The sequence below is a fragment of the Mycothermus thermophilus genome (assembly GCF_041956435.1).
Source record: "Mycothermus thermophilus strain CBS 625.91 unplaced genomic scaffold VTJ04scaffold_4, whole genome shotgun sequence".
Lineage (NCBI taxonomy): Eukaryota > Fungi > Ascomycota > Sordariomycetes > Sordariales > Chaetomiaceae > Mycothermus > Mycothermus thermophilus.
The window spans coordinates 2,850,315-2,874,982 of record NW_027191430.1 but is presented as its reverse complement, the minus strand read 5'-3'; the positions used below and the strand labels follow the sequence as shown (position 1 = coordinate 2,874,982).

General features: G+C 56.1%; 10 protein-coding genes across 10 annotated transcripts; 4 read left to right on the top strand and 6 right to left on the bottom strand.

The window, feature by feature from the left end:
* Nucleotides 1-1,419: 1,419 nt before the first annotated feature.
* Nucleotides 1,420-3,791, top strand: VTJ04DRAFT_6768 (uncharacterized protein; the record flags this gene model as incomplete). The annotated part of the gene is made up of 2 exons (XM_069365023.1): nt 1,420-3,578; nt 3,635-3,791. 2 exons carry the CDS (start codon nt 1,420-1,422, stop codon nt 3,789-3,791), a joined length of 2,316 nt encoding a protein of 771 aa, XP_069218792.1.
* A 1,130-nt stretch (nt 3,792-4,921) lies between these two features.
* On the bottom strand, nt 4,922-7,628 carry VTJ04DRAFT_6767 (uncharacterized protein; the record flags this gene model as incomplete). The annotated part of the gene is made up of 4 exons (XM_069365022.1): nt 4,922-5,813; nt 5,876-6,323; nt 6,436-7,110; nt 7,166-7,628. 4 exons carry the CDS (start codon nt 7,626-7,628, stop codon nt 4,922-4,924), a joined length of 2,478 nt encoding a protein of 825 aa, XP_069218791.1.
* A 1,916-nt stretch (nt 7,629-9,544) lies between these two features.
* Nucleotides 9,545-11,902, bottom strand: VTJ04DRAFT_6766 (uncharacterized protein; the record flags this gene model as incomplete). The annotated part of the gene is made up of 4 exons (XM_069365021.1): nt 9,545-9,719; nt 9,810-10,722; nt 10,789-11,661; nt 11,725-11,902. 4 exons carry the CDS (start codon nt 11,900-11,902, stop codon nt 9,545-9,547), a joined length of 2,139 nt encoding a protein of 712 aa, XP_069218790.1.
* A 1,090-nt stretch (nt 11,903-12,992) lies between these two features.
* On the bottom strand, nt 12,993-13,960 carry VTJ04DRAFT_6765 (mitochondrial 37S ribosomal protein uS7m; the record flags this gene model as incomplete). Its single annotated transcript, XM_069365020.1, has 2 exons — nt 12,993-13,439; nt 13,499-13,960. The coding sequence occupies 2 exons, from the start codon at nt 13,958-13,960 to the stop codon at nt 12,993-12,995; spliced, it is 909 nt and encodes a 302-aa protein (XP_069218789.1).
* Nucleotides 13,961-14,294: 334 nt separating this feature from the next.
* Nucleotides 14,295-14,963, top strand: VTJ04DRAFT_6764 (uncharacterized protein; the record flags this gene model as incomplete). The annotated part of the gene is made up of 4 exons (XM_069365019.1): nt 14,295-14,400; nt 14,516-14,535; nt 14,601-14,707; nt 14,780-14,963. The coding sequence occupies 4 exons, from the start codon at nt 14,295-14,297 to the stop codon at nt 14,961-14,963; spliced, it is 417 nt and encodes a 138-aa protein (XP_069218788.1).
* Nucleotides 14,964-16,346: 1,383 nt separating this feature from the next.
* VTJ04DRAFT_6763 (uncharacterized protein) lies at nt 16,347-16,814 on the bottom strand (the record flags this gene model as incomplete). The annotated part of the gene is made up of 3 exons (XM_069365018.1): nt 16,347-16,525; nt 16,627-16,686; nt 16,769-16,814. The coding sequence occupies 3 exons, from the start codon at nt 16,812-16,814 to the stop codon at nt 16,347-16,349; spliced, it is 285 nt and encodes a 94-aa protein (XP_069218787.1).
* A 3,053-nt stretch (nt 16,815-19,867) lies between these two features.
* On the bottom strand, nt 19,868-20,140 carry VTJ04DRAFT_6762 (uncharacterized protein; the record flags this gene model as incomplete). The annotated part of the gene is made up of 1 exon (XM_069365017.1): nt 19,868-20,140. The coding sequence occupies one exon, from the start codon at nt 20,138-20,140 to the stop codon at nt 19,868-19,870; it is 273 nt and encodes a 90-aa protein (XP_069218786.1).
* Nucleotides 20,141-21,300: 1,160 nt separating this feature from the next.
* VTJ04DRAFT_6761 (uncharacterized protein) lies at nt 21,301-22,415 on the top strand (the record flags this gene model as incomplete). The annotated part of the gene is made up of 3 exons (XM_069365016.1): nt 21,301-21,343; nt 21,405-21,810; nt 21,872-22,415. 3 exons carry the CDS (start codon nt 21,301-21,303, stop codon nt 22,413-22,415), a joined length of 993 nt encoding a protein of 330 aa, XP_069218785.1.
* Nucleotides 22,416-23,136: 721 nt separating this feature from the next.
* On the top strand, nt 23,137-23,912 carry VTJ04DRAFT_6760 (uncharacterized protein; the record flags this gene model as incomplete). Its single annotated transcript, XM_069365015.1, has 2 exons — nt 23,137-23,684; nt 23,750-23,912. The coding sequence occupies 2 exons, from the start codon at nt 23,137-23,139 to the stop codon at nt 23,910-23,912; spliced, it is 711 nt and encodes a 236-aa protein (XP_069218784.1).
* A 129-nt stretch (nt 23,913-24,041) lies between these two features.
* Nucleotides 24,042-24,398, bottom strand: VTJ04DRAFT_6759 (uncharacterized protein; the record flags this gene model as incomplete). Its single annotated transcript, XM_069365013.1, has 1 exon — nt 24,042-24,398. The coding sequence occupies one exon, from the start codon at nt 24,396-24,398 to the stop codon at nt 24,042-24,044; it is 357 nt and encodes a 118-aa protein (XP_069218783.1).
* Between the last annotated feature and the right edge of the window lie 270 nt (nt 24,399-24,668).

Genomic DNA, 24,668 nt, shown 5'->3' with positions numbered 1-24,668 from the left:
GGATGACGAGCTTCCAGCTTGCCGCGGTTGCTCCTGCTGCTGACTGATCATGGAAACCACCAGCAATCCCGCGACGCTGCCGTCACCGCCCGCAGCCCACCACCGATAAGAGCGATAAGAAACTACCCCGCCACACAGACACCTCAGTGGCGTCCATCAAAATCCAGGGCCCGCCCACAACCCGATACAAGAATGTCCTGCTTCAAATCAAGCATGAACTCGCCAAGATGCATGACGTGGGCTAGTCCCCAAGGTTGGTCTCACGGAGAGTAAGTGGGCGAGTTGCGCCACTTGGTTTTTGTGAAAGGCCGTCCAAAAGTACAGACATACTTCTCAAACACCCATATCAGATGAAAGTCGGAACGCCTTTTTTTGTGCTTCACAGCAAGGTGGCCGAATCGGTTCTGAGATGCGCTGGTGGCTGCTTCATTATGACCATATCGAGGTGTCCTAGCGACCTACAACCCGCATCACATGCATCAAGAACTTGCAGAAGAAACAGGGTCAGGCGGGTTCATCATAGCTGTCACAGCTGCAAATCGGCCAGCAAGACATCAACCTGATGCCAAAATGTTTGACTTTTGAGAGGGAGTACAGATTCTGGCAGGGTTGTTCTGGCTGATTTCGTCTTAACACGGGCTCAGGGACTCTACTCTTTGACGTTTCTTTGACATGGGTTGCGTGCGATTCATGTTTAGATAGATGCATAACATACCCTTGACCAGTAAGGTGGCGGCTTGGAAAAAATCTGCCTCCACAATCACCCATCTTTGCCAATTTGCCCTCTTCTTGACCTTCCTCTTCTTCCCCCATCCATCAAACCATCAACTTTTTTCCAAATCTTCCCCGGATTCTTTTCCACAAAATCACCCCCAGAAAAGAGCAAGATTAAAAGACACGACCAGTCCCTGGTTCCTGTTCTCGTCCTGCTTCTTTTCTGTCAATTCAGAAAAACCCTTCACAAAAAAAATTGAAAATCACCAAAAAAATCCCCGATACCTACCTATCGATCCTTCAACAAACCAAAAACCCAAAAAAGTCAAAACCCCAATCTTACCTCCTCTTGTCGATTCGATTCTCCTCGGAAGACCCCTCAACAACCACGTCCCCTTCCCATCGAGAGTCGATTTCCTCTTCGCAAGAAAGGATCCCATCGAGGCTTTATCGACAGCTTCGTTCTTTGTCTACCGTCGACCGCCCTCCACTGCGCACGGTAGTATCTCGCCCGTTTCGTCGCGCGCCCCTCCATTTCAAACCCTTTGAGGAATCGGTGCGTCGTCGCCCCTCCAACTGACCCGACCCTCACAATCGTCTACCTGCAAATCCGCAAAGCTCGGAGATCGACCGTTCGCATCATCACTTCCAAACTCCAGCCGAACTGACATCAGCGCTCTTGTAGTTTTCGACTTGATCGTCACAATGGCCGCTCCAGTTGCCCCCGCCGCGGTCGATCAGCTGGCCGCTGATCTCGCCAACACCAACCTGAACGGCTCCGATAACCGTGCTCCCGCTGCCATCAACACGAATGTGGCTTCCGGCGAGTTCCAGACGGCCGAGACCGCCGACACGGCCGGCCCGACCCCGAGCTCTGCTGCTCCCCACCCCACTTCATCTGCCTCTCTCTACGTCGGCGAGCTGGACCCGTCCGTCACCGAGGCCATGCTCTTTGAGCTCTTCTCTCAGATCGGCTCCGTCGCTTCGATCCGCGTTTGCCGTGACGCTGTCACCCGCCGCTCGCTCGGCTATGCCTACGTCAACTACAACTCGACCGCCGACGGCGAGAAGGCTCTCGAGGAACTGAACTACACCCTGATCAAGGGACGTCCGTGCCGCATCATGTGGTCGCAGCGCGACCCCGCCCTCCGCAAGACGGGCCAGGGCAACATCTTCATCAAGAACCTTGACACAGCCATCGACAACAAGGCCCTGCACGACACCTTCGCCGCCTTCGGCAACATTCTGAGCTGCAAGGTCGCCCAGGACGAGAACGGCAACTCCAAGGGCTACGGTTTCGTGCACTACGAGACTGATGAGGCTGCTGCCGCGGCCATCAAGCATGTCAACGGCATGCTCCTGAACGAGAAGAAGGTCTATGTCGGCTACCACATCCCCAAGAAGGATCGTCAGAGCAAGTTCGAGGAGATGAAGGCCAACTACACCAACGTCTACGTCAAGAATATCAACCATGAGGTCACCGACGAGGAGTTCCGCGAGTACTTCTCCAAGTATGGCGAGATCACATCGTCTACTCTGGCTCGGGATGCTGAGGGCAAGAGCCGCGGTTTCGGTTTCGTGAACTACACCACCCACGCCAGCGCTGCCAAGGCGGTCGAGGAGCTCAACGGCAAGGAGTGGCGTGGCATGGAGCTCTATGTGGGCCGCGCCCAGAAGAAGCACGAGCGCGAGGAGGAGCTGCGCAAGTCGTATGAGGCTGCTCGCCTTGAGAAGGCTAACAAATATCAAGGCGTCAACCTCTACATCAAGAACCTATCGGATGAGGTTGATGACGACAAGCTGCGCGCCATGTTCGCCGAGTTTGGCCCCATTACTTCTGCCAAGGTCATGCGCGAGACGGTCCCTGAGCCGCCCGCCGAGACCAAGTCGGAGGACAAGAAGGATGAGAAGAAGGAGGGTGAGGGTGCCGAGGGCGAGGCTGCTGCCACCGAGAAGAAGCCCGAGAAGAAGCCTGAGCGCAAGCTCGGCAAGAGCAAGGGCTTCGGCTTCGTCTGCTTCAGCAACCCCGATGACGCCACCAAGGCCGTCGCTGAGATGAACCAGCGCATGGTCGACGGCAAGCCGCTTTATGTCGCCTTGGCCCAGCGCAAGGATGTTCGCAAGAGCCAGCTCGAGGCCAGCATCCAGGCCCGCAACCAGCTCCGCATGCAACAGGCCGCCGCCCAGGCTGGTCTTCCCCAGCAGTTCATGCAGGCTCCAGTCTACTATGCGCCCGGCCAACAGCCCGGTTTCCTGCCTCCCGGTGGACGCGGTGTGCCGTTCCCTCAGGCCGGCCTCGGCATGCCCGTCATGCAGGGCGGTCGCCCTGGTCAGCTGCCGTACGCCCAGCAGGGTGGTCGTGGTGGCATCCCGCCCCAGCAGCTGCCCGTCTACCCGTTCGGCCAGTTCCCTGGTGCCCCTTACCCTCAGCCCAACAACCCGCAGTTCCTGGCTGCCCTGCAGCAGGTCCAGCAGGCCTCCATCGCGGGTGGTCGCGGCGGCCCCGGCCGTGGCATGCCGGCCATGCCCATCCCTCAGGCCATCCCTGGTGCTCCCGGTATGCCGGGCTTCCCTCCCAACGGTCGGCCCCAGAACGGTGCCGTTGGTGGCCGTGGTGGTCCTAACCGTGGCGCTAACTTCGCTGGCCGTGGTGGCGTCCCTCCTGCCGGCCCTATGGGCGCTCCTGAGGGTCTCAGCGCCAGCTCTCTCCTCCAGTCGCAGCTGGCTGCTACTACCAACGTCCAGCAGCAGAAGCAGATCCTCGGCGAGAACCTGTTCCCCAAGATCCAGGCTCTGCAGCCCGAGTTGGCTGGCAAGATCACCGGCATGCTTCTCGAAATGGACAACAACGAGCTTGTGAATCTGTAAGTTGCTCTCCGCCTCCTTATAATTTTCGGGACACATGACTAACACGGAACAGACTTGAGGATGAGAACGCGCTCGTTGCCAAGGTCAACGAGGCCATGGCGGTCTACGATGAGTATGTCAAGTCTCAGCAGGCTGCCGGTCAGGCTCCCGCTCAGGGCGAGGCCGAGTCCGACAAGCCCAAGGATGAGAAGGCTGGCGAGACCGCCTAGGTTCATGTCTCGCAGCTTCGTGCCTATTGAGAAAAGCGCGTTCGCTTCTTTCATTTGTTTTCGGTTCTCTGGTCGGTCGGGAAAAGTTTTGATACCAGCTTGACAGCAGCATGATGACTCGGGCCTGGCGGTTATGCAAGACTCTGGGATGGAGGAGAAGAAAGGGGGCCGGTTTCGGAAACGGGGGATAAGGTTGTGTTCTTCTGATCTGGCTCGCTTTTTTATGGAGAGACATGGGTCTTTTATTTCTCCTGTGACGCGTGGAACACGGACACGGAGAGTATCACGACGACATCTTGCTATGACATTGCTAAGCCATGGTCATGTATGTGATAGACGATTCGCGGCATCATGACGGTGGATAAGGTGGTTTGCGTGTGACCTGGTGGTGGTTTTTCTAGCGGGCGAGTCCAATTGTCTCGTCGTGTGGTGATTTGTTATCGGTTGACTCGGTGTTATGGAGGTTAGGCATGGGTCAAGAAGGAAATACTTCAAAGAGTGATTACCCCACGATGATGGGCAATGGAGCAGATCCTGAAGCGGTTGATGTGTGGTGGATTGCAGGCAGACATTAGCTTGAGCCGCAGCAGACTATCAAACTGAATTTCCTGATCAAATGATGAGCAGGGCGTTCCCAGACTGTGACTGCTCGTAGGATGGATGAATGTTGGGAAGATGTAGGCATTCACGTAGTCCTCTGTGTAGGTACTCCCATATACTCCCTCCCATGTTGACTCTATGACTGCAACCAAATCCAAGCAAAAAAATATGAGACATCCGGCCTCGCAAAACGCCATCCACACCACCCATTCCAAACCATTTCCTGCGCCCTTACGCCAGGCCCAACTGGAGACTCCGTTGACAGTATGTCGTGGGAGATGGCGAAGTGCCGGTCTCTCAAAACAGCAAACGGCCCCCGAGCCTCCAGCTTTCCATTGATGGCCCCGAGACAGCCAACTTATGATGAATATCCAAACAAATCCGCCGTATCCAATGTCCAAACCCAATGCAAGAATCCTCCCAATGAGACAAAGTCGAATGAACAAAGACGATGAACAAGCCAACCAACCGAATAGCCAAAGAAGAAGCTGAAAAGAGCACACACAAAAATGACAAAGCAACGATCACCCCTACGAGTTCCCTCCCGAACCATCGCCGCCCCCGCGAGGCAATACCTCAGCCTGGACAAACCTCCTCCCAGCCGCCGCGGCCGCGGCAGCAGCGACCGCCGAGCTCCCCTCCTCCCCGCCAGGCGCCAGCCCCCTAGCCGCTCTGGCCGCAACTGCATTGGCCCCCCCGCCGCTGCTGCTTCCGCTCCCGTAGAGCATCTCCAGCAGCTTCCCCTTCTGGCGCATCCTGACGCCCTCGAGGTACATGCCCACGTCTTCGAGGCCGCGAATCTGCTCGTCGAGCGTCAAAGTGCTAGAGTTGACGGACCTAACGAGCGGGGAAACGAGCCGCCGACGCAGCGCCTCGAGGTTCGCCTTCAGGGCGAGGAGCTTGTGGTTGTGCTCGACGAGGATGCCCTTGTTGCGGACCGTCTTTTCGCGCACGTTTTGCAGCAGGAGGCGGTTGCGTTCGTACTTGGCGACCTCGGAGGCCTTAGGCCCCAGGATGCGCGTCCACAAGGACGAGAGCAGGTCTGCGTACGACTGGTCCTGCAGCGACGCCTCGCGGACGACGGTGCGGGCCAGGTTGAGGAACTGGTGGTCGATGGCTTCGAACAGGGCGAAGAGCGCGAGGGAGTGCTGCAGCTCGGAGGAGACGGCTTCTTCCAGGACGCTGAGGAACTCGTTGAAGGTGCGCTGCAGGGTTTGTTTGGTCCGCTGGGGCGTGCTCGGGCCGAAGATGGAGGAGAAGATATGCCCCAGGAAGGTCGGTTCGCCCGTGCGCGGGTTTTCCAAGATGCCGGCGTTGGAGAGGAGGTTATGGATGTTGTCGAAGGCGGAGGAAAGGGGAAGAGTGGGGAGGGATTGGAGTTGAGTCAGCTCGCGGCGGGCCCAGTCCATAACGATGAGAATACTGGGGGAACGAGTTAGTATTGAACGGAGGAGGGAGGAAACCGGAGGATTGCGGCCACTAACCCGTCGATATCACCATCGACATTGGCAAAGAACTTGGTAAGCTCAATCGCCAGCGTCTTGAGACTATCGCTCAACTCATCCAAGGCCTTGACAATGATCGGCGCTGAGGTGAGGTTGCTGCTGCGAACACTCTCACCCAAGTCCCAAACGGCAACGCCCGTGGCCTGCAGGTCGCCAACCTGTTGGATGCCATTCTCCGAATAGTAAATCAACGGCTCCATGGATCGCGCGACACCGGCCACCTTGACGAGATCGGGAACGGGCCTCATGGCGGCCGGCTGGGAGAGCCAGCGCAGGGCGGCATACGAGAGGATTGCGGCGAGAAGGGACATGAAGATGGAGGCCCATGACCGCGTCATGGCTGTCACTTGCCGGCGAACGAAGTTGAAGGCCGCCTCAATTGGCTCAGTCTGGTGTGATATTTCAGCAGTCATGGCAAACCGGATGGCTAGCGGAGATATGATTAGCTACCGGCTCCCTGGGACATGAAACAAAGAAACAAGTTGACAAAGAAAGCAGGGAAACGGACAGCGGCCGCACCCGCCGCGGGAAGAACCTACCGTTTCCTCCGCCCTCCTTTGGCATGATGGACTCCTGTTTCAACACTCTTCCCACAGCAAAATCCTTGACCTCCATCTTGTCGCCCACCACATGATCAATCTGCTGGTATCCGTGCTGATTCCGGGAGTAGTTCTGAATCCGGGACTCAGGCTCCGGACTGCGCTCTTCCTCGGGCGAAAGACTTCCCGTGGGTAACCTGGTTCTGATGGCCTGGGCCAGAATCTCGTCTTCGTCGTCGTAGAGATCCTCGCCCCCGTCGCTCGCATACGCGGGGTTGGCACGACGGGCTTCCTCTTCCTCGCGAGCGCGTTCCTCCTCCGCAGCGCGGTTCAGCAGCTGGAACAGATCGTCACTTTTCCCCCAGAAGCCGCTGCTGCGGTCGCCGTTGCCGAGGCGTCTCCAGGCGGGTGGACTGTAGCCACCGGCGGAAACTTCCGAGTCCAAATCCTCCTCGTCCTCCGCCCCTGTCGCCTCGCTGGTCAGGTCGTCGCTCCGGAAGCCGGAGTGGGTTGATTGGCGGCCGTACTGCTGCGGCCTCTGGTAGCTGTTGGTGTCGTCGGTGTCCCCCGTTGTTGTTGTAGCTGTTGTTGTGGCTGTCGTCTCCGTCGTCTGAGGGGTGGGAAGCCGGTAGGAGCTGAGATCTTCCAGAGACCCGTCGAGGTGATCGAGGGCTCCTAGGGCCGTCATGGTCGTTGCTGTCATGGTGGCTGCTGCTGCTGGATGTCTTGCCGCCAGCCTTTTTGCTGCTGCTACTGCTCCTCTTTTCGCTGACCCCTTTGCGGCTCGACCTCACCTTTTTCGCGACCTCGTGGCTGCGGGAGTCGTCGTGGCGAAGCAGGTCAAACGGATATGGATAGTTGGCAATCAGGGGAGGGAGCGGAGTGTGCTCGATGGTCCTGCGGCGCGGGGTGTATTCTCTGTCGGAGAACAGATAGTCGTCGTCGTTATCTTCGTAGATGGGTTCCGGAGTGCGTCGCTCGTTCCTGGTCCGGGCTTGTAGCTGGTGCGGCTTCCGGCGCGGCACTAACCACGACAGCGACGGCCAGCGGAACGAGGGTAGAGGTGCGGCGTAGAGCAGCAGGTACAAGAACAGAAACACGAGAGTCAAGACGATGGTGGTGACCCAGGCACTCGGGGCGACGTTGATGCTGATGAGGGAGACGTTGTTATGGACGGCGAAGAGAGGCTGCATTCCACCCACACGGCCTCAGGCGCGGTTCCGGTGGATCGGTTTGTGTGCCGGGTGTGCGCCAGGGGGAGGGGTTCTATTCTTTGCGATGTTCCCCAGTCTGGTATGGCCGTGGAGGACTGGTGTGGTGTGGGATGTTCTGGAGAAACGATGACGGATCGCGACAGAAGTGGTGCCTTGGTCAGTGGCAGTTGTCCAATGGCGCATTCGTTTTCCCGTGGGTACACTGTCTCGGTCTGGCTTTGGTGAGCCTGGGAATGTCGTCCACAGCGATGATTCGAGGAACTCAGATACAAAAGGTGGACGGATTATGTCTCGCGTGTTGGAAGCGATGTTTGTGGTGCAATTCTTACAAACAACAGCAGAAACAACAGAAAGTAACTATCTTTCGACAAGACACCAAGACAGAGAGAGATGTGTGTCATGCCAGCCTTGGGCTCCGAGAGTGCGGCCACCGTAGGTCTCGATGGCGGCGCTGCGCAGCCGATGCGCTGTCGCATCCCGCCCGACGGTTCCCAACTGCCCCTCTCTCCCAAATGGGCTGTTCGCTGTCTCGGCCTCTCGTCCATCCATCTTCGCCCATGCATGGGAATCATGGAGGGAGGGGAAAGTGAGTGGCTGGGAGGGGGAGCATGCTGTTCGTCCGGCCCGTTGCTCGCCCCACTCTGGCTCCACTGTCCGGAGCCAACCACGTTTTGGACATCATCAGATCCGTCCCCACTTCGCCGGCCGAACGAACGGCCATGCAAGGGCGGGGCTTTGATGGTCCCAAGACAACTCACAACGGTACATCTGGTGCAAGCCAAAATAATGCCTTTGTACATGTACCTTTGTGACAAGGTTGAAGAACCAGCAGCCAGCAACCTCAAGGCCCAAGGAATGCCGTAGACTTGAATTGGTTTCCCTCTGACAGAATCATGGCTGCTCTCAAACATTATTGCTTTTTCCCCAGGCACCAAGGTGCACTTTCAATTGAATCCTCGAATCCTGGAACCGCCTCGCTTTGTTCGGGAACTTGGGGAAGATGAGAGGCATTGAAGAGAAGAACAAGGCTTAATCCTGTGCAAACTTAAACCGTCGGATAGGTGTCTCAAAACAAAGAAAAGACTAGAATTGATTCATCCGTCTCTTGACCTCTCTACAACCTCCCCTGTAGAAACAACATAGTCATCTTCAGAAGCATACCAGAACACCAGGAGATTGAACCCGTTCGTTACCATCAGCTTGATTCATCTCATCATGTATTTCATACTTCATAAAGTACCTGTGTAGTGACCTCACCCAGGTTGTGTACTCTGTACATTCGAATCTTCATGAATTCCACCCTCCTCCCCCCTTTCCAGTCCATAAACCGTATCCTCCAAAACCCTCCCCAAAGGACAGCCAGAAACAATCAAGAAAAAGGAAAATCCGACAGGGAGAAAACATGAAACTGACCCTAGAACCCAACGTCCCAACCAAAGCCACTTCCCGTCGTCCATCACCACCTCCCGCTTCTTCCACATTCCCCACGGAAGAAACAACTCTTCCCATCAAACTCCTCCAACCCCCGTCCCAATCGTGTTCGCCGCAACCGCGGTCCCCGCCACTGCCCACCCTGCCCCGTTCTCGCTCCACGACAACCTCGCTACCTTCTTCAGCTTGTTGTGCTGCTGCTTTATCACCTTGCCCACACCCACCACCTTCCTCCTCGCTTCCTTCCTCCTCTTCTGAACCTTCAGCTGTCTTATCACCATCATCTGCTTCGTAACCGGTCCTCTTATTCTCTTGTTGGAGGAGGAGGAGGAGGAGGAGGAGGAGGAGGCAGTCGCGCTCTATACGGCATTCCCACTCCCACTACCACCACCGCTGCCGCCGCCATCATCACCATCATACTCCGAGACAACAAAAGCGTCCACCCCAAAGTCATCCGAAGACGCCTAATCAATCTTCGCGTTGGCGAGGCTGCGCGCGGCCGGGTTGTTGATGTTGTTGATCTGGTGCGCCGAGGGCACGCGCTTGTACTTGCCTTGCTTACGCAGGCGCTTGCGCGCAACCATGACGGGCACGGACGATTTGGTGACGAGGTAGTTCGAGAATGAGCCGAGGATGACGCTGCAGAGAAAGTAAAAAGTGGTTAGCATACAACGCGGAACAAGAGAATGAACATAAACGTAGAAACTCGGGATTAAAAAGCCCACATACCCTTTGAGAGCGCTCCGCCCACGACTACCCAGGATGACCAGCGTCGGGTTGACCAGATCAATAACCTCCGTAATAAGATGCTTAGGATTCTTGCAGTGCAAGACCTCTACCACGACGCGCACCTGGAGCCGCGTCTTGCGAAGCAGTCTCGTGACGCGCTCCGTGATGCTCTTCACTGCACGGTGGCGCTCCTCCTCATACTTCTGTCGTTCGCGGCCCAGAACCGACGGCGCCGGTGACGCGCTATTTCCTGCACTTGAGTCATGATGTAACAACGGCCATGGCCGTGGCAACGGAGATGGGTGGGTTCCGTTGTTGTTGGGACCTTTCTCGGCCCCTTGCTCCTTCGCAGAAGAGTTCTTGTTTGACTCGTCTTGAACCTGGGTGGTGCTGCTCCCGCCACTGCCTGTGTTTCCAGCGCTGCTGTCACCGCCAACCGCGCCACCAATGCCTGTTTCTTCGTCTACGCAATAGATGGCCAGCAAGGTATCGCCGTCGCGAAGGACCGTGCCGATGGCCCATTCAAGGGCGTGGGCCGATTCCTCGCTCAAATCGGTCGCCACCAGGTATTTGCGCGGTGGGCGATGTTCCTCCTCGGCCTCTTTCACCAGGGTCAACCACTCGCCGCGCGTGATAATCTGGATCGTCCGCTGCGCCTCGGGCATGTCCATGATCTGCGTCATGGAGAAGGACAAGTTCTGTGCCCGCTTGATGTCGGTGAGGTCCTGTTCTGTGTCCGAGTCGATAGGCGTGTGCGTGCCCGTTCCAGGCGGGTCGTCGAAGCTCGTGTTGGGGTGGATAACCTGCTTGCCGGACTTAACGCGGTCACCAGATGGTGATGTGACGGTGATTGTGGGCTCATCGAGCAGCGACCTGTAGGTATATTGGGGTTGTTGGGACGCGACCATAGCACCTGCATTCCACGAGGTAAGTAAACCTGTCACAACATATCGACGATTATAGGATGTGTCCAACGTACGCTCTTCTTCCGCAGCCGCCAACAGACTCTTGACAGGTTTCTTGGTTTCTGTCGACCCAGACCCAGGTGTTGTCGACTTGAGGTTCTCAAAACTCCTCGCGGCTTTCCTGCCCCGTTCGCCTTCCTCCCCTGACGAGCTGCCTTGCTCATCACTAGAGTCCTCCAGCAAAAGCTCGCCATCAGGGCCCATATAATCCTTGGCCAGCCTCCCTGTCTCCGAGAGGTAGTTTGCGCTTGGCTTCCTACCCAATTCCGACAGAATTCCTCCTGACCTCGCAAGCGCCGCATTCGACAGCCTTCGATACGCATTGTTATAATCAATAATCTCGGGGTCATTGATCACGGCGCGCCCCGCGGGGCTGAGATTTCTAAGCAGCGGCGGTGCCCTGGGCGAGTGAGAACGGACACCGAGACGGTTATGGGGAGACTTGGACTTGTTGCCAGCGCGGACTGACGGGCCGATGATCGAGTGGCGCCCCCTGTCACCAGGGAGAACAAGGCTGACGTCGGGACTCTTGGAGAGGTCAGGCATGGCGCTGGCCCGCCTGCCACCTTGTGTGACACGCTTCGGAAGAGCCGCTCCGCCGTGAGCCGTAATGATGCCGGAAAATTGGTACTCGGAGGTCACGTCTGCGCGAGGCGGTCCAAGCCTAGGTCCAAAGTCGGCAGGCGGGCGGGAGGATGCGTCCGACATGCTCCGAGGATGAGCAGGGGCGGCGAGGGTGGCTCCTGGCATGGTGGGAGAGGACGGCGTGCTGAAAACCTGTTTGGTAGCGGTAGGTGGACTGTCAACATCTAGCATGCTCCGGATGGGTTGCTGGTTGGCGGCCGGTGGTGGAGGGGTATCTATGTCGAGCATGCTTCGTACGGGAGCTTGAGTGGGTGCCTTTGTGTCAGCCCGGCGAGTTCTTGACTTAGCAGACGGCATGTTCATACCAACATCCAGCATGCTGCGTACTGGAGATCGAGGAGTGTAGGGCGAAGGGGAGCGAGCACCGAGAGTGCTTGGAGGACGGGAGCGGTTGGCAGTCTTGCCCTCAAGCAGAGCAAGCACTTCCCTCCGCTCCTCGTCCAACATCGCCTCCATCGACATGGGCTGAGGTTTCCGAGCCATGTTGGGCGGCTGGTCGGGTTGGAGGAACTCTAGATCGATATCTCCTGTTTCGGCGGTGTTGGGGTCGGCGGTTCTCTGTGAATAGAGGACAGTAAGGGTGGACGCTGTCTCGTCCCAGGTACTCTGTACGAATGCTGGTGGGGTGACGAGATGAGACGACGGGAGACGAGGGCAACGGCGGTATCTCGATGGCTGCACAGAAACCAAAAACACGCAGCCACCTCAAGTTTGTTGTAGTTGGCAAACGTTGACTCGAGAACGCGGCTGCAAAAGATGCAGTTGGAGAAGAGGCAAGGCCCGTCACATTGTGCTCCAGAGCCAAGCACCGCCTTTGGCCATCTCTTGCGCTTGAATCATAGCGGGGACCGACGGAGCAGTTGAAATGGATCCAAGCAGAGTCCAGCCCATGAAGATGCCAAGACTCACAGCCCCACTTCACATGGACAGGTCCACTCTGCCAAGATCCACATGCCGATTCCCACGATCCTGGGTCGACATCTCCAAAGAGCCTGACATCAATTGCCATCTAGCCATCTCGTTGGCCAATGGCTGGGAGTAAACAACACATTTTCTTGTTTGTAAACTTTGGATTTGAAAATATCAACATGAGTTACGTTCTTCAAGGTTGAATTGCAAAATTTTACCAATTGGCCACTCATCACTCAAGGTGCCATCGCGCAGCTGATGTACCTGAGGTACCTAAATTCTGAGCCGTCCACATGACACGCTGCCGGGCGGAAGGCGCCGGACGCGTCAAGATATCGGACGTGGCCGGTGGGCCTTTGTTCTTCACTCTTGTGGCTGGAAATTCTTTTTGCTTTGGTAGATGTTTTGGCAGCGTGTGACGAAGGTAGGACAGCTGGTCAACGCCCAACGAGAACACGCCAATTAGTTCCGACGTCATTGCCCATGTATAAGTGGCCATCAGCCTCATGGATAAACATGAACATCTATACACAAGTATTGTACAAGATGTATAATGGTCTTGCTCGTGACACCCCGCCAGGGCGCTCTCGCAAAATCCTCTCAATTGGTTCCCTTCCTCTCGCTCGCCTAGTCCTCCACGGTCTTCTTCGTAGGCGCTTCCTCCTTAGACTTGGGATCTCACCTCCGCACGACCCAGGTTAGCACGGTTGGCCGTGCCAGCCTTATGCAACTGGTTCCGCTTATCCCAAACACTTGACCGCCCCTCTGCAATCGCAATGATCTCCTCAGCAATTCGGTGCGCGAACTGAGCCCGACCGCTACCGCGCGACTTCTTCTTCGACACCACGTCCATGATCCATTTGAAGGCGATGCGCCGCCGTTGCCGCGCACGCAGAGGAATGGGCACTTCAAGTGACCGACCACCACCAGCAAGGCCCTTGAACGGGCGGAGCTTGACCAAGGGAGCCACCGATTCCACGACAACGCCCAGGTACGTGACCGGGTCGAGGGGAAGCAGGTGGGCTGGGGGGTGGCCGGGAATGAGAGGACGGTTGGGATCGAGACGGGGCGGTGGGGAGGTACGGAGGAAGTTGAGAACCATGGCCATGTTCTGTGTCACCCTCGTTAGTTGTCGACATCACGCATTATTATACATGAGGTTCAGCGTACCCTCTGTGCCGTGGCTAACTTGCCATCCCTCATGAGCAGCTTGGTTAGCTGCGTCACAAGTTCGTCATAGCGATACTTTGAACTTTTATATGGCGGAAGCGGTAACTCGGGCAGGCCAAACTTGTGGCCTTCGACGGAGGGGTTCGCCGGTGTGAGGCCATACTCGATCATCCGCAGCTGATTCAACGCCAGCTCATTTTCGGCACTTGTAGGCAGCTCGGGGGCCGCAGAGTCGCTTCCTGACGGCGCGGAAGATGAAGACCTAGATCCTGACGGCGGTGGGAAAGGAGGGAGGTTGTTGTTCGAGGGTAGTCGGGTGGTGGAGTTGTCGAGTAACGTCCTCTTTGCGAGGGTGACTGGCGTGGCCAGCGCAGCCGGTGTTGGCCGCGAGGCGGCAACAACTGGCCGGGTGAGGATAGGGATGGCTCTGCAGGCCGACCAAATATTCAATCGTGGAGGCATGGCTGGCTGTGGAGGTGGGTGGTTTGATATGTACCAATGTCCCGCGGTGGTTGCCCACCCGTTGGCGTTGCTCGAAATTTTGGAGGCTCAACCGGGGTTTAGCCGCAGCCCACCAAATGCCAAGACTTCGATCTCAGCCACCTGCCAAGTGCCAAGCACCGAGATGCCCGGGAACCGATCGGCCCCACACTTTCTTTTCCGTCCCGTCAGCGCTCCGGGCCGTCTCATCTCTCCTCCGACTTCCGTGGGCTTGTTCCCACATCTGACCTGCAAGAGCACAACCCGCACATCGATTGCCTCAAGTCCCATCCGGACTCTGCGATTTCCAACCTGAATGTTCTTACAAGATTCTTTTAACGAGTACACTCCCCCACGGTCAGCTACTCCGCAGCCCTCCACGCCCTCTGCACGTGGTGCAGGTCACGGGAACAGTCCTGCCTGTATCCCCTGCTTCGCCAGAACAATTCGCGCCGTGTGTTCTGGCATCTCAGTTTTGACATGTAGCGACAATTTTCGGAGTCGAAGTTTCCCAACCAGTGACTGGTTTTCTCTCAGCGCCGCCTTCCAACCGCCATGTAAACCTCAGCTCAGATTGACCATCCAGCGTTACAAAACCAGGAGGTCGGCTGACCTTTCGCAGTGTTCACAGTACCAGACTCTGATGCGTGACATCCAGAGAATCCACAGTCTGAATTGGCCATTCATATCTCATTTCAGCCTCGAATCCTTGACCAGGCAACACTGGCGGTGAGCTCTGCGGCGCAACGAAATCCTGTCGCCCCGGGTTACCTATCTTGGCTGACCAGGACCGGCCTCTAGGTGCTCCGACCACCGCGAAGAGGGATACCGCCAGTCCAACCCCACATTGATCCATCTCGACATTTGGGCCCTGGAGATCAAAATGATGAGATGCGTGTGTTCGTCTACAGGAAGAATTTGCTTTTCGAGATCGTCGTCCATCGCAACCACGATGCCATCCCAGCAATCAACGACACGAAGATAATAGCCTTCATGACCCCGAGGACAGCCCATGTGTCCACGGTGTGCCCTGTTGTTCTGACCGAAATGCACGATGTCTCGAGGTGGGATAATATCAATAGGCGAGGAAAAAGAGATAATATCAAAATTCCTGTCCGATCTATATCCACGCATTACCCTATCGTCCAACATAGAAACCCAGGCAAGAACAGCAGCCTTCAATACCAACCACCAAGGACCATAGATAGGTACATGCTTTTGGACGCCATCTTCGTTCCCTTAGGTCCCAAGCCAGATAGAATTATCCACCACATCAACTAGAAAATGGAAAAATGCCAACCTGATAAGTATCGATGTATCCTCCAGAAAAACAGTCTGAAAGCAGAAATCCAACAGAACTCCCTCTTCTTAGATCAAAACTCATGCAAAAAGCAGCTTCGTGACAAATTCTAAAGATGCCGCCGCGTGGCATGCCCTGTGTCCCCCAACTCCACAAGATGCGAAAACGTGATCAGAAACGAGAAACCATGAATAAAGGTTGTAGCGGGAAACGGTGTGAGACAGGTGAAGGGGAAGCGAATAGAAGATCGTGGTATCGTACGCGAACTGCCGTCCGAAAACTCCACATGACCAAGAAATGAGAATAATGCGAAGTGTTGCAGAACAAGAGGAACGGAAGCCGTGCCCAGAGATGGAAAGTTCGACGTCGTGGTGGCGGAGGTAGCGGGGTCTCAGTTGATCGAGATGGTCGAGAAAGCGAGTGCGAGAACAAGGAGAGGAATCTCGGGCAGTCGAGGTCGTGCCGAAGGTCCAGGTCGTTGGCGCAGCGGCGAAGAGGGAGACAAGATGCATGAGAAGGTTGAATCACCCTACCTAGCCGGCTGGGAGACAACCTCCACCATCTGTTGCGCGAAAGAGGGGAGGACAAGGCAAACAGGCCAGAGCAGACGGCGCACATGCAGGTCTCAAGGGAGCGAGAGTGTCTCTGCTCAACCCAGACCAAGCACGGCCATCCGGAACCCAACCCTCCAAATGTCCTCCCGCTCGTGTTCTTCCGCACAGCACCGACAGAGGCCATCAAATCCCAGCCAGCCCTTGGTAGACAGTTCATGCGTCCCGCGTGTCTTCCCCATGCTCCTCTCAGGTCTCCCAAGCGTTTGAGAAGCCCCGTGACCTGCTTCAGGATTTCTGGTCAAGCCGCTGCAGCCAGGGATTTCCTCGAGAGCCCTCCAACATCGCCAGCCGGCGTCGAGACCAGCATCCTTCCAAGAGATAGCCGCCATCGCTGCGGTCGTATTCTTATTCCCATTCGAGACATCTGTGGACGGCGTTGGCGCACCGAACACTCGAAACAAACCTCATCCCCCGGCGGGATACCGAAGCCAAGACCGAAACACAAAGGGGACCGTTACCACTTCCCCCGGCTGCTAGCAGGAGAGCTAGTCTGCGACCTGGACTGGAACCACTTCACGGCGAGCTCGGCGGCATCCTCCTTGGCGTTGTTGACGTTCTTGTGGTCGTACCAGAAGCGGGCGGGAAACTTATGGGTGCCGATGATAACCTGCGAGGACCAAGCGGTGCGGCCTCCTGTGTCTTGCGTCAGAGAGGGAGAAAGTAATTTCCAGTGCAATAGGTCGGAGAAAGACAATGGAGAGGGGTAACAAGATGAAGATAATATTGGAACGTACCTCGCCTGTCAGAATAGATCTGGAAGACTGGAGCAGCAAGGTTCCACTCGCGGCAGGCCTCTGGATAGAAATTCAAGGTTAGTGACCTTGGTGTGAGTGATAGGGTACCTAGGGTAAGGTAGGGAGGTATTGGGTCACCAACCATCAAGCTGGGCCTGCCATGACTTGAACGGATACGGGTACGACATGGCTGCTTTGTGTGTAGAAAGGATTCTGAGGATGAGGTCGATCCCAGGGATTGTTGGAGGCACAGAATCCGTTGAAGCCGAAAGGCCAAGAACGAAAGCCACTTGGGTGATCGTCTAGGGTTGAGCGAAGGACCGGGAGGCTGGTGATGTGCCGAACCGGGAGACGACGGCGATAGGATGAGATCGAGGGGCTTGCTTTTTGACAGTGAAAGCTCAAAACGACGGCGACGATCCCGTCGCAGAAACAATCTTATACTCTCTCCCCTCGGGACAGCCCGCCTAGTAACCTAACTTAGCGGAAGCAAGGTACCACACCCACTTGCACTTGGCAGCTCCCAAACAACCGGTCTGCGAGGCGGGCTGATGTGGCTCCAACGGGATTCCAGATGGAGCCCCCGATGTGCTTAATTAAGATGCAAGGAGTACACACTACACTCCAAACCAACCACGAGCACCACTTCTCACAAACACGCTTGTTGTTCACTGCTGGTGAAGCGTTGTACCTGCCCAGGGGAAACGGCGGGGGGGCTTGTCCCAAGCCTAAAGTTTGTGGACTCGTATGTGTTCGCGAATGTGCAGGGCGTATCAGCGAGTCTCCTTCCTAGTAGACCACGGGACGGTGCATCGTGGCCGGGGACAAGCGGACGGATACAGGGCCAGGGGGCAACAAGAGCCTGCGTCCTACTGCTGATCGAAAGGAAAAGAAGAAAGTCGGGCAAGGAAAACAAGGGCAGAAGGCCACCGGAAGACACACCGTCACGTATTCTGCCAGCTTACGGAGTACGGAGTAGGCCATGATGCCCCATACACTAAACACATACTATTTCGCATGGGATTGGCGGGCGGACAGACTTTGCTATGCTCTGCTCTCCATTTTCCGCCGTTTTGTGTGTGTTTTGCCTTTTTGGATGGAGAAACGCTATGTACAATTCGGGCTCGATCCGAGGCGGTGGGATGGGTTACTGGTCGCCTTGCTCTGTTGCGGTCCTCCATTTTTCGCTGCTATCGTTGCTTGTGCCCCCTGCCTCTGTGCGGCTGCTGTGTGCCAAGTCACTGGTCTCCAGCGGACGCGGTGCCACCCTGATGGCGGGAACACATTGGGATCGATATGATCATACACCGTACCTACGCTAGGTCGGTAGGTCCAGGCCCTCTGCATTCCTCAACGTTTTTGTTTGTGTGCCAGTTGTAGCAAGTCGGACTGCTCATACAGGGTGGCACTATGCACCAGGACGTATCTGGCTCTTCAGGCCAGGAGATTTAGATGTGGAAAGAGCATCAGAATACACTTGATACATCGATAGGTGTGTTTGTTGCCGGCATTGTGAGAGCCTCGAAATGTTGACCGCATGCGTTGACAAAAAAACTGAACTCGACGAAACCGAAACAAGAAATCCGGGACGTGGGAAGAGACCCCTGGCAACGACAGGGGTCCATGTCTACGTGCCCGCTGGGCTGGGAGAACGATGAGCTGTCAGCCCACTCGTGGCAACTTCGCTGCCGAAAAATCGAAGCTAGGGCCATGGTGGACAAGGGGGAAATCCAGGCGGGTGAACTGGCGCGGGATGTGCCAGCAGCCGGTCGAGGCGCCATTGCACAAGAAGTGAATTGAACAAGGCGCATACATAGGGTAGACATTTGTTTGTGCTGTTTCCTCCCGTCGCCGTTCTGCTTTTTCGGGGATGCCATCAAGTCCCGGCGAGGCTAGGTCTGAGTTGTCTCTCCATCAGATGCAACCAAAAGTCTAAATCAAGGACTGCCAAGAATAACGGAAGCCTGTGTGGAAGCCGAAGGCCGTTATGGATTCACTTCTCCGCCTCCCGTGACTGGCCCAGAAGGTGTGAAGACGAATCGGGCACCAGCGGAAGGTATGCAAGCTGCGTTGCAATTGCGTGGCAGCAAACCGAGAGCGTGCTGTCGTGTCAACACCCGTTCGTGGCCATGTGCCATCTTGGATCAACTCTGGTCGTTGGCCCCGACGGTATAATGCCCAACATCACGATGAAGACTACCGGTTGGACCACGGCCAGACCGATCTCCGCATACTATACAATGCCCGTTCACCGCCTTCCTAGGAGGAGTCCACTCGACGGTGGTGTTGAACGTCCGTCTCCAATCCTGATCCACTCCAGGGCAGCGGAACGCCACGCCGTGATCCGTTTTGTTGATTGTTGATGGTCCGGCCTATGAGTTGTGAGACCCAAGTCCTCGATGCCACCTATGAGACGACGAATCGACGACGCTCTCGGGTTCTGTTGTTTTCCAGAATCTCAGGATGGTGAAACTCTATTCGTAAACAATACCCGGGCAGTACCAGCCTGTTGGGAAGCTTGACCTGGCGCCAATGTTTCACATTTCGGCTGCCGGCATAGGCAGACATGTTGTGCAGCGGTGAGAACCCAGCTGGCATTGACGCCCGCATATTAAAACGGCGTTTTTCCCGCAGAGCGCATGCCTCAAGTTGGAGCGAAAGCCAGGTGTGGAAGGTCGGTGTAATACATGTACACCTTGCCTTGACAGAACGGACACCTCTGTTTGATCACGGCAGGTGTGTGTATGGGCGTTCAAGATAAGCGCCTCTTGACATTGTTGTCGATAGACGTAGCCCAAAAAGGGGATTCTAGCAGGTTCGTGGGAAGTGTCAGGACATACAGCGCGACATCTTCTGCCCAACAACAAAACAACGGCGTCTGTTTACATCCTCTCTGGCTGAGAGTTAGCCAGCACGATCCATGGACTGCCTGGCAACGAACTCTGGACATCGTTCATCCGTCCCACCTCGGGTCCCAGTCGGGTTCGGTCTTGGGGGACCTTCCGGCAGTCCCGGACCGTACACTCCATGACCAGGGATGCGCCTCGCTGCATGCCCTCGGGGGTAAAATAGCCAACTATTGCGATCCATTTGAGCACAAGATTTCGAATCGGGTGACACGCGGCTCCTAGACAGCAGGCCCACGGTCGGATCAAATCGCCGTGACGGTATGCAACGCTAGCAAACGCCATGCCGGCTGTCTGTGGCAGGACAACATGCGGCTCTTGTGTAACTCGGCAGTTTAGCCTGGACGACCAAATACAGCGCTTTGGAGCCAGAGACCGGCGGCACCTTGCGGCGGCATCGGAGTCTTTTTGGTGGGGGTGGGGCCGCCGCGATCGCCCTGCCGACCCGGGAGTGCCGTCCGGGGAACGCCGATAGCTTCGTGTCGCGTCCGGGTTGGGAGGTTTCGCGGCCCGCAAGCGAAGTAAACACAACTGGCGCTGACGCCAGTGCACAGCCACACGAACTCATGTTTACCTCCTCGTCTGATGAGAAAAGTACCGTTTGTCATGATGCTGCTGACGAGTTTTGGGAGAGCATGGCTGGGTCGAACAACATCGATGAGTTTCCATGATCACTGTTGCAAAACCCAAGACGTGTCTGTCCGGTGAATAAACAGACGGATGTTGGGCTCTGATGCAGTGGTTGCCTGTTGTGTCGTGTCACTGCTTTTTATGAGCAAGTGTCACCGTGAAGAGCGTGAGAGCTGCGAGATGGTGACACTCGGTGCTGGGAGCGGGGAAGGTTGTCGTAAAAGAGCATCATCGATATGACGACGGACAACAACCTTGAGATAAGTAGGTATTCACTTCAGCCGTCGGCATATTGAGTGAGAATTGTTCGGGTGTTGGGCATCTCGCCGCCGGCAATGTTGTTTGCATGAGTTGGTTTGAGTGGGAGGTTCTGATGTATTAGTTTTGGAAAAGGGGGCGTCCAGTCAGCGGCATCAGAGACCTCCCTACGGAGTATATACCTAACCTGACTCACACATCCCGTCTCTGTGCTCGAAATCTGACATGGGTTGGTGATGATGAATTATGCGTAAGATCTCGGAGCTGTCTCGTTGACCAACACTTCAGAGATTGAAGTCGAATCAAGCTTTTGTTTGCCTTTTGAGACAGCATTCAGCGGATGAAAGCGGCAAAGTTGAGATGTGACACCCGCAGGACAGGGGGGTGGAGGCATGTGAAAGCCGATTGTACGTGCAGTTACACCATCATACGAGACTGTCACGAGCTCCCACGCGCCAACCCTCGAAAGCTTCTTCCATCTTACTGTATCTTACACTTCAGCCCACAGCCTTGGTTCATTGTCCCTGATTCCGGGGTCATCTCCATGTGGATTTTGCGGGGATGGCGTCGTCTCGGCGCCCCAGTCCCCTCGTTTTGCGGAGTGCCTCGGCTCGGTTCACCTCACCCGCTGGTCTTGTCCCGAACAAGGCACCTTCGCCGTCTACATGAGACCCTAAACAGGCACCACATGAAGCTTCGAAACAGACTTCCTTTGTACCTCTTATCTCTTGCTGGCGTCGAGGTTGCTATACGTTGGCAGTTGCGCGGAGCCGTAATCTGACGATTCAAGACACTCCCTTGACTTTTATCCCTTGTTTACTTGCCCTGTTGGATCGGCCTGTACATACATCCGTCGCATCGCAGAGGAGACAGCGCAGCCATGCCGTTCGACACCGAGCTCACTCGCCGTCTCGGCATTAGGAGTATGTCACCTTTGAGCATGTACTAGGTTACAAAACAATGACTGACATTTCACCTATCCAGTTCCTGTGGTCCAGGGCGGCATGATGCATGTCGGCACCGCTGACCTGGCCAGCGCTGTGTCCAACGCCGGCGGCCTGGGTCTCATCACAGCTCTCATCTTCCCGACACCAGAGGGTCTGCGCCAGGAGATCCGCCGCTGCCGGAAGCTGACGGACAAGCCGTTCGGCGTCAACCTCACACTCCTTCCCTCTATGGTGCCTCCGGACTACCCGGCATACACCCAGGTGGTCATTGATGAGGGCATCAAGGTTGTCGAGACGGCCGGCAACTCGCCGGGCCCCGTCATCAAGCAGCTCAAGGCTGCTGGGATTACCGTCCTCCACAAGTGCACCACCATTCGCCATGCTCAGGCAGCTGTTAAGCTTGGTGCCGACTTCCTGAGTATTGACGGGTTTGAGTGCGGCGGGTAAGTTGGAGATAATTTACGGCGTTTTGGAGGGGGCATGCAAACCGCTCACACTTCCCAGCCACGTCGGCGAGCACGATATCGCCAACTTTGTCCTGCAGAGCCGCGCGAGGCAGGAGCTCAATGTTCCCTTCATCGCGTCAGGCGGTTTCGCCGACGGCTACGGTCTCGCCGCGGCCCTCTGCCTGGGCGCCTGCGGTGTCAATATGGGCACGCGGTTCCTGTGCACAGTCGAGGCTCCCATCCACCACAACATCAAGGAGACTATCGTCAAGGCACAGGAGACGGACACGGTTCTGGTCCTCCGCCGCTGGAAGAACACGACGCGTCTGTACCGCAACAAGGTCACCGAGGAGGCGCTCAAGATCGAGCGTGAGAGCAAGACGGGCGAATTCTCCGAGGTTGCTCCTTATGTGAGCGGGAAGCGTGGCAAGGAGGTATTTATCAACGGTGATCCCGAGTATGGCGTTTGGACGGCCGGTCAGGTTATTGGTATGATCAAGGACATTCCTACTTGCAAGGAACTGCTGGAGAGGATTGAAAAGGAGGCAGAGGAGGCGCTGAAAGCCAAGGTTGCAATGATTAAGCCCGCACCTAAGTTGTGAGAAGTACATAGACATGAAGCAGAATTGAGGCGTTCTGGATTCGGTGGCTCAGTAATTGCATGTTTTCTTGGATACGATCCCAGTAAATAGGTGAAACAGGATAACTTAGCACCTAATGTACATAAAATACGAGATTGGGATCTGCGACTTGATGTAATCGGTGCCCGTGTGGATGTTTCCAGAGTGCTCGGTATGTTGGATTCAGGATTTCCAAATGGACTCACAACCCTAACCCTGCCCCCCTGAGTAGCCGCGACAACGAATCCCAGGCATGATCGTGGGCGCTCTCACGGCGCGGCGGATGGTGTCTGCGCAACCTCGGCATGTGCTCTTCACGCGAGCGAGCATCCGGCTCCTGTCTCCATTCATCCATCTCCAACCCGCCCACTCATCCCTCCCTTCGCTTGCGCCCACCATCTTTTCTATTCCCATCCCTGCCAATCCTTTCCTAGACGGACTTTTTCGCTTCAAATCCTTTGTCGTTCTGACGCCGCCAGCATTCCGACCGTCGAACCTCTCTGTTGTTGTACTTAATTAAACAAACGCGACACAACGTACGTACCGGACCACATCCGAAACCTCGAAAAGCGTTCGTATTGCCCGCCCGTTCCCGCGACTCAGCCGAGGGTGCCGACGACACACAAAGACATCCCCCCAAACCCCGAAGCCCATCGACACACCACGCAAACCACACCCGCCCAAAGAACCTAAATCTCCCAAGATGGTCGCCGACACGCTCATCTACCACCCCGCCGTGTCGCACTACCTTAAGTTCGTCGCGACCACCGTTGGCCGCGACAAGTTGCTGCGCACGATCCAGTACTTTGCGCGCTTCTTCGCCTGGTACCTCCTGCGCACCAACCGCCCGCAGACGGCCATCGCCCCGTGGGAGACCATCAAGAAGCAGTTCGGCCTCGTGCGCAAGGTCCTCCGCGCGGGCAAGAACGTCGAGCACCTGCGCGCTGCGGCCTCGGCCACCGTCGACGCCAAGCTCGCCAACGACCCGGTGCTGCAGTACGCGACGGTCGGCAGGCAGCTCGGCTACGCGGGCTACCTGACGATGGATATGCTCACCCTGCTGGATGCGCTGGGCGTGCACAAGTCCAAGCGCGCCAAGAAGTTCCAGCAGGAAGCGTACCGCTTCTGGGCGGCGGGGTTGGCATGCAGCGTGATCGCGCAGCTGTACACGCTGTGGACGTTGAAGCAGAGGGAGGCTAAGGTGGATAAGAAGGAGGGTGAGGGCGCGTTGGAGAGCAAGAGGATTGCTACGTGAGTTTCCCCGCTTATTTTGTGCTAACATTGTCTGTTGGCTGTTTACTGATATGTGTTCTTAGCGAGAGGATCGCCAGCAACTTGCAGCTTACCTCCGATCTCTGCGACTTGACTGTTCCTCTGTCGGCCCTCAAGTGGGTCAACTTTGATGATGGCTTCGTTGGTCTCGCGGGTACCGTCAGCTCGCTGATTGGTGTTTACCTGCAGTGGAAGAAGACGGCTTAGAGAGATGCGGGGATAAAGAGAAAGAGGAAGAGCAGTATGAAGAGGAGAAGGGAAGGAAGGTGATGTAATGGCGGGATAAGGGGACGGGGATGGGATGACAGAGTGGTGTTGGCACGGGGCTTGGTTTGGTTATGGGCAATGAATGACGGGGAAGCCAAAAGCGAGTATGGGCTCTTTTTTGGACTGCCGACATTTGATACCTTTTGTATTCCTTAGTATCCTTTTCTTGTTTGCCTTTTGGTTCAGTGTACATGTTTTAGTTGCAACACGGGTTTCTAGCGTTAACTCCTCGATGGTGAAGTGTTCGTCGACCGGTCTTTCATCAGGGATTCGGCTCATTCCCCACGTCGAGTCCGGATACCTAATCCCGCGCTTCCGGCTCATCAACATCCCGGCGTCTCCACCGGTGTATCCGGAGCCGACGGAACGGGACGGGACCTCGGCCGCGGGAGGATCCACTTCTCTCGGTACCAGTTCTCTGGCCATCAACTCCGGAGCCGACTGCGCCCTCTCGGAACTCGGGGGTACATCACAACCGCCCCAGATATCGATTCAGAGTATTAACGAGTGACTTGCCAGGCAACACCCGCTTTCTGCCGCCTGGGGTGTAGGAAGGCTGAGACCATAATAACACTATGTAGAAACGCCGGGATTGTCTTGTTGCTAGGCTTCAAGCCGAATAATTTACGTTTCTTTCCTTTCTTTTTTTTTCTTTCCTTTCTTTTTTTTTCTTTTCCTTTTTTTTTTTTTCTTTTC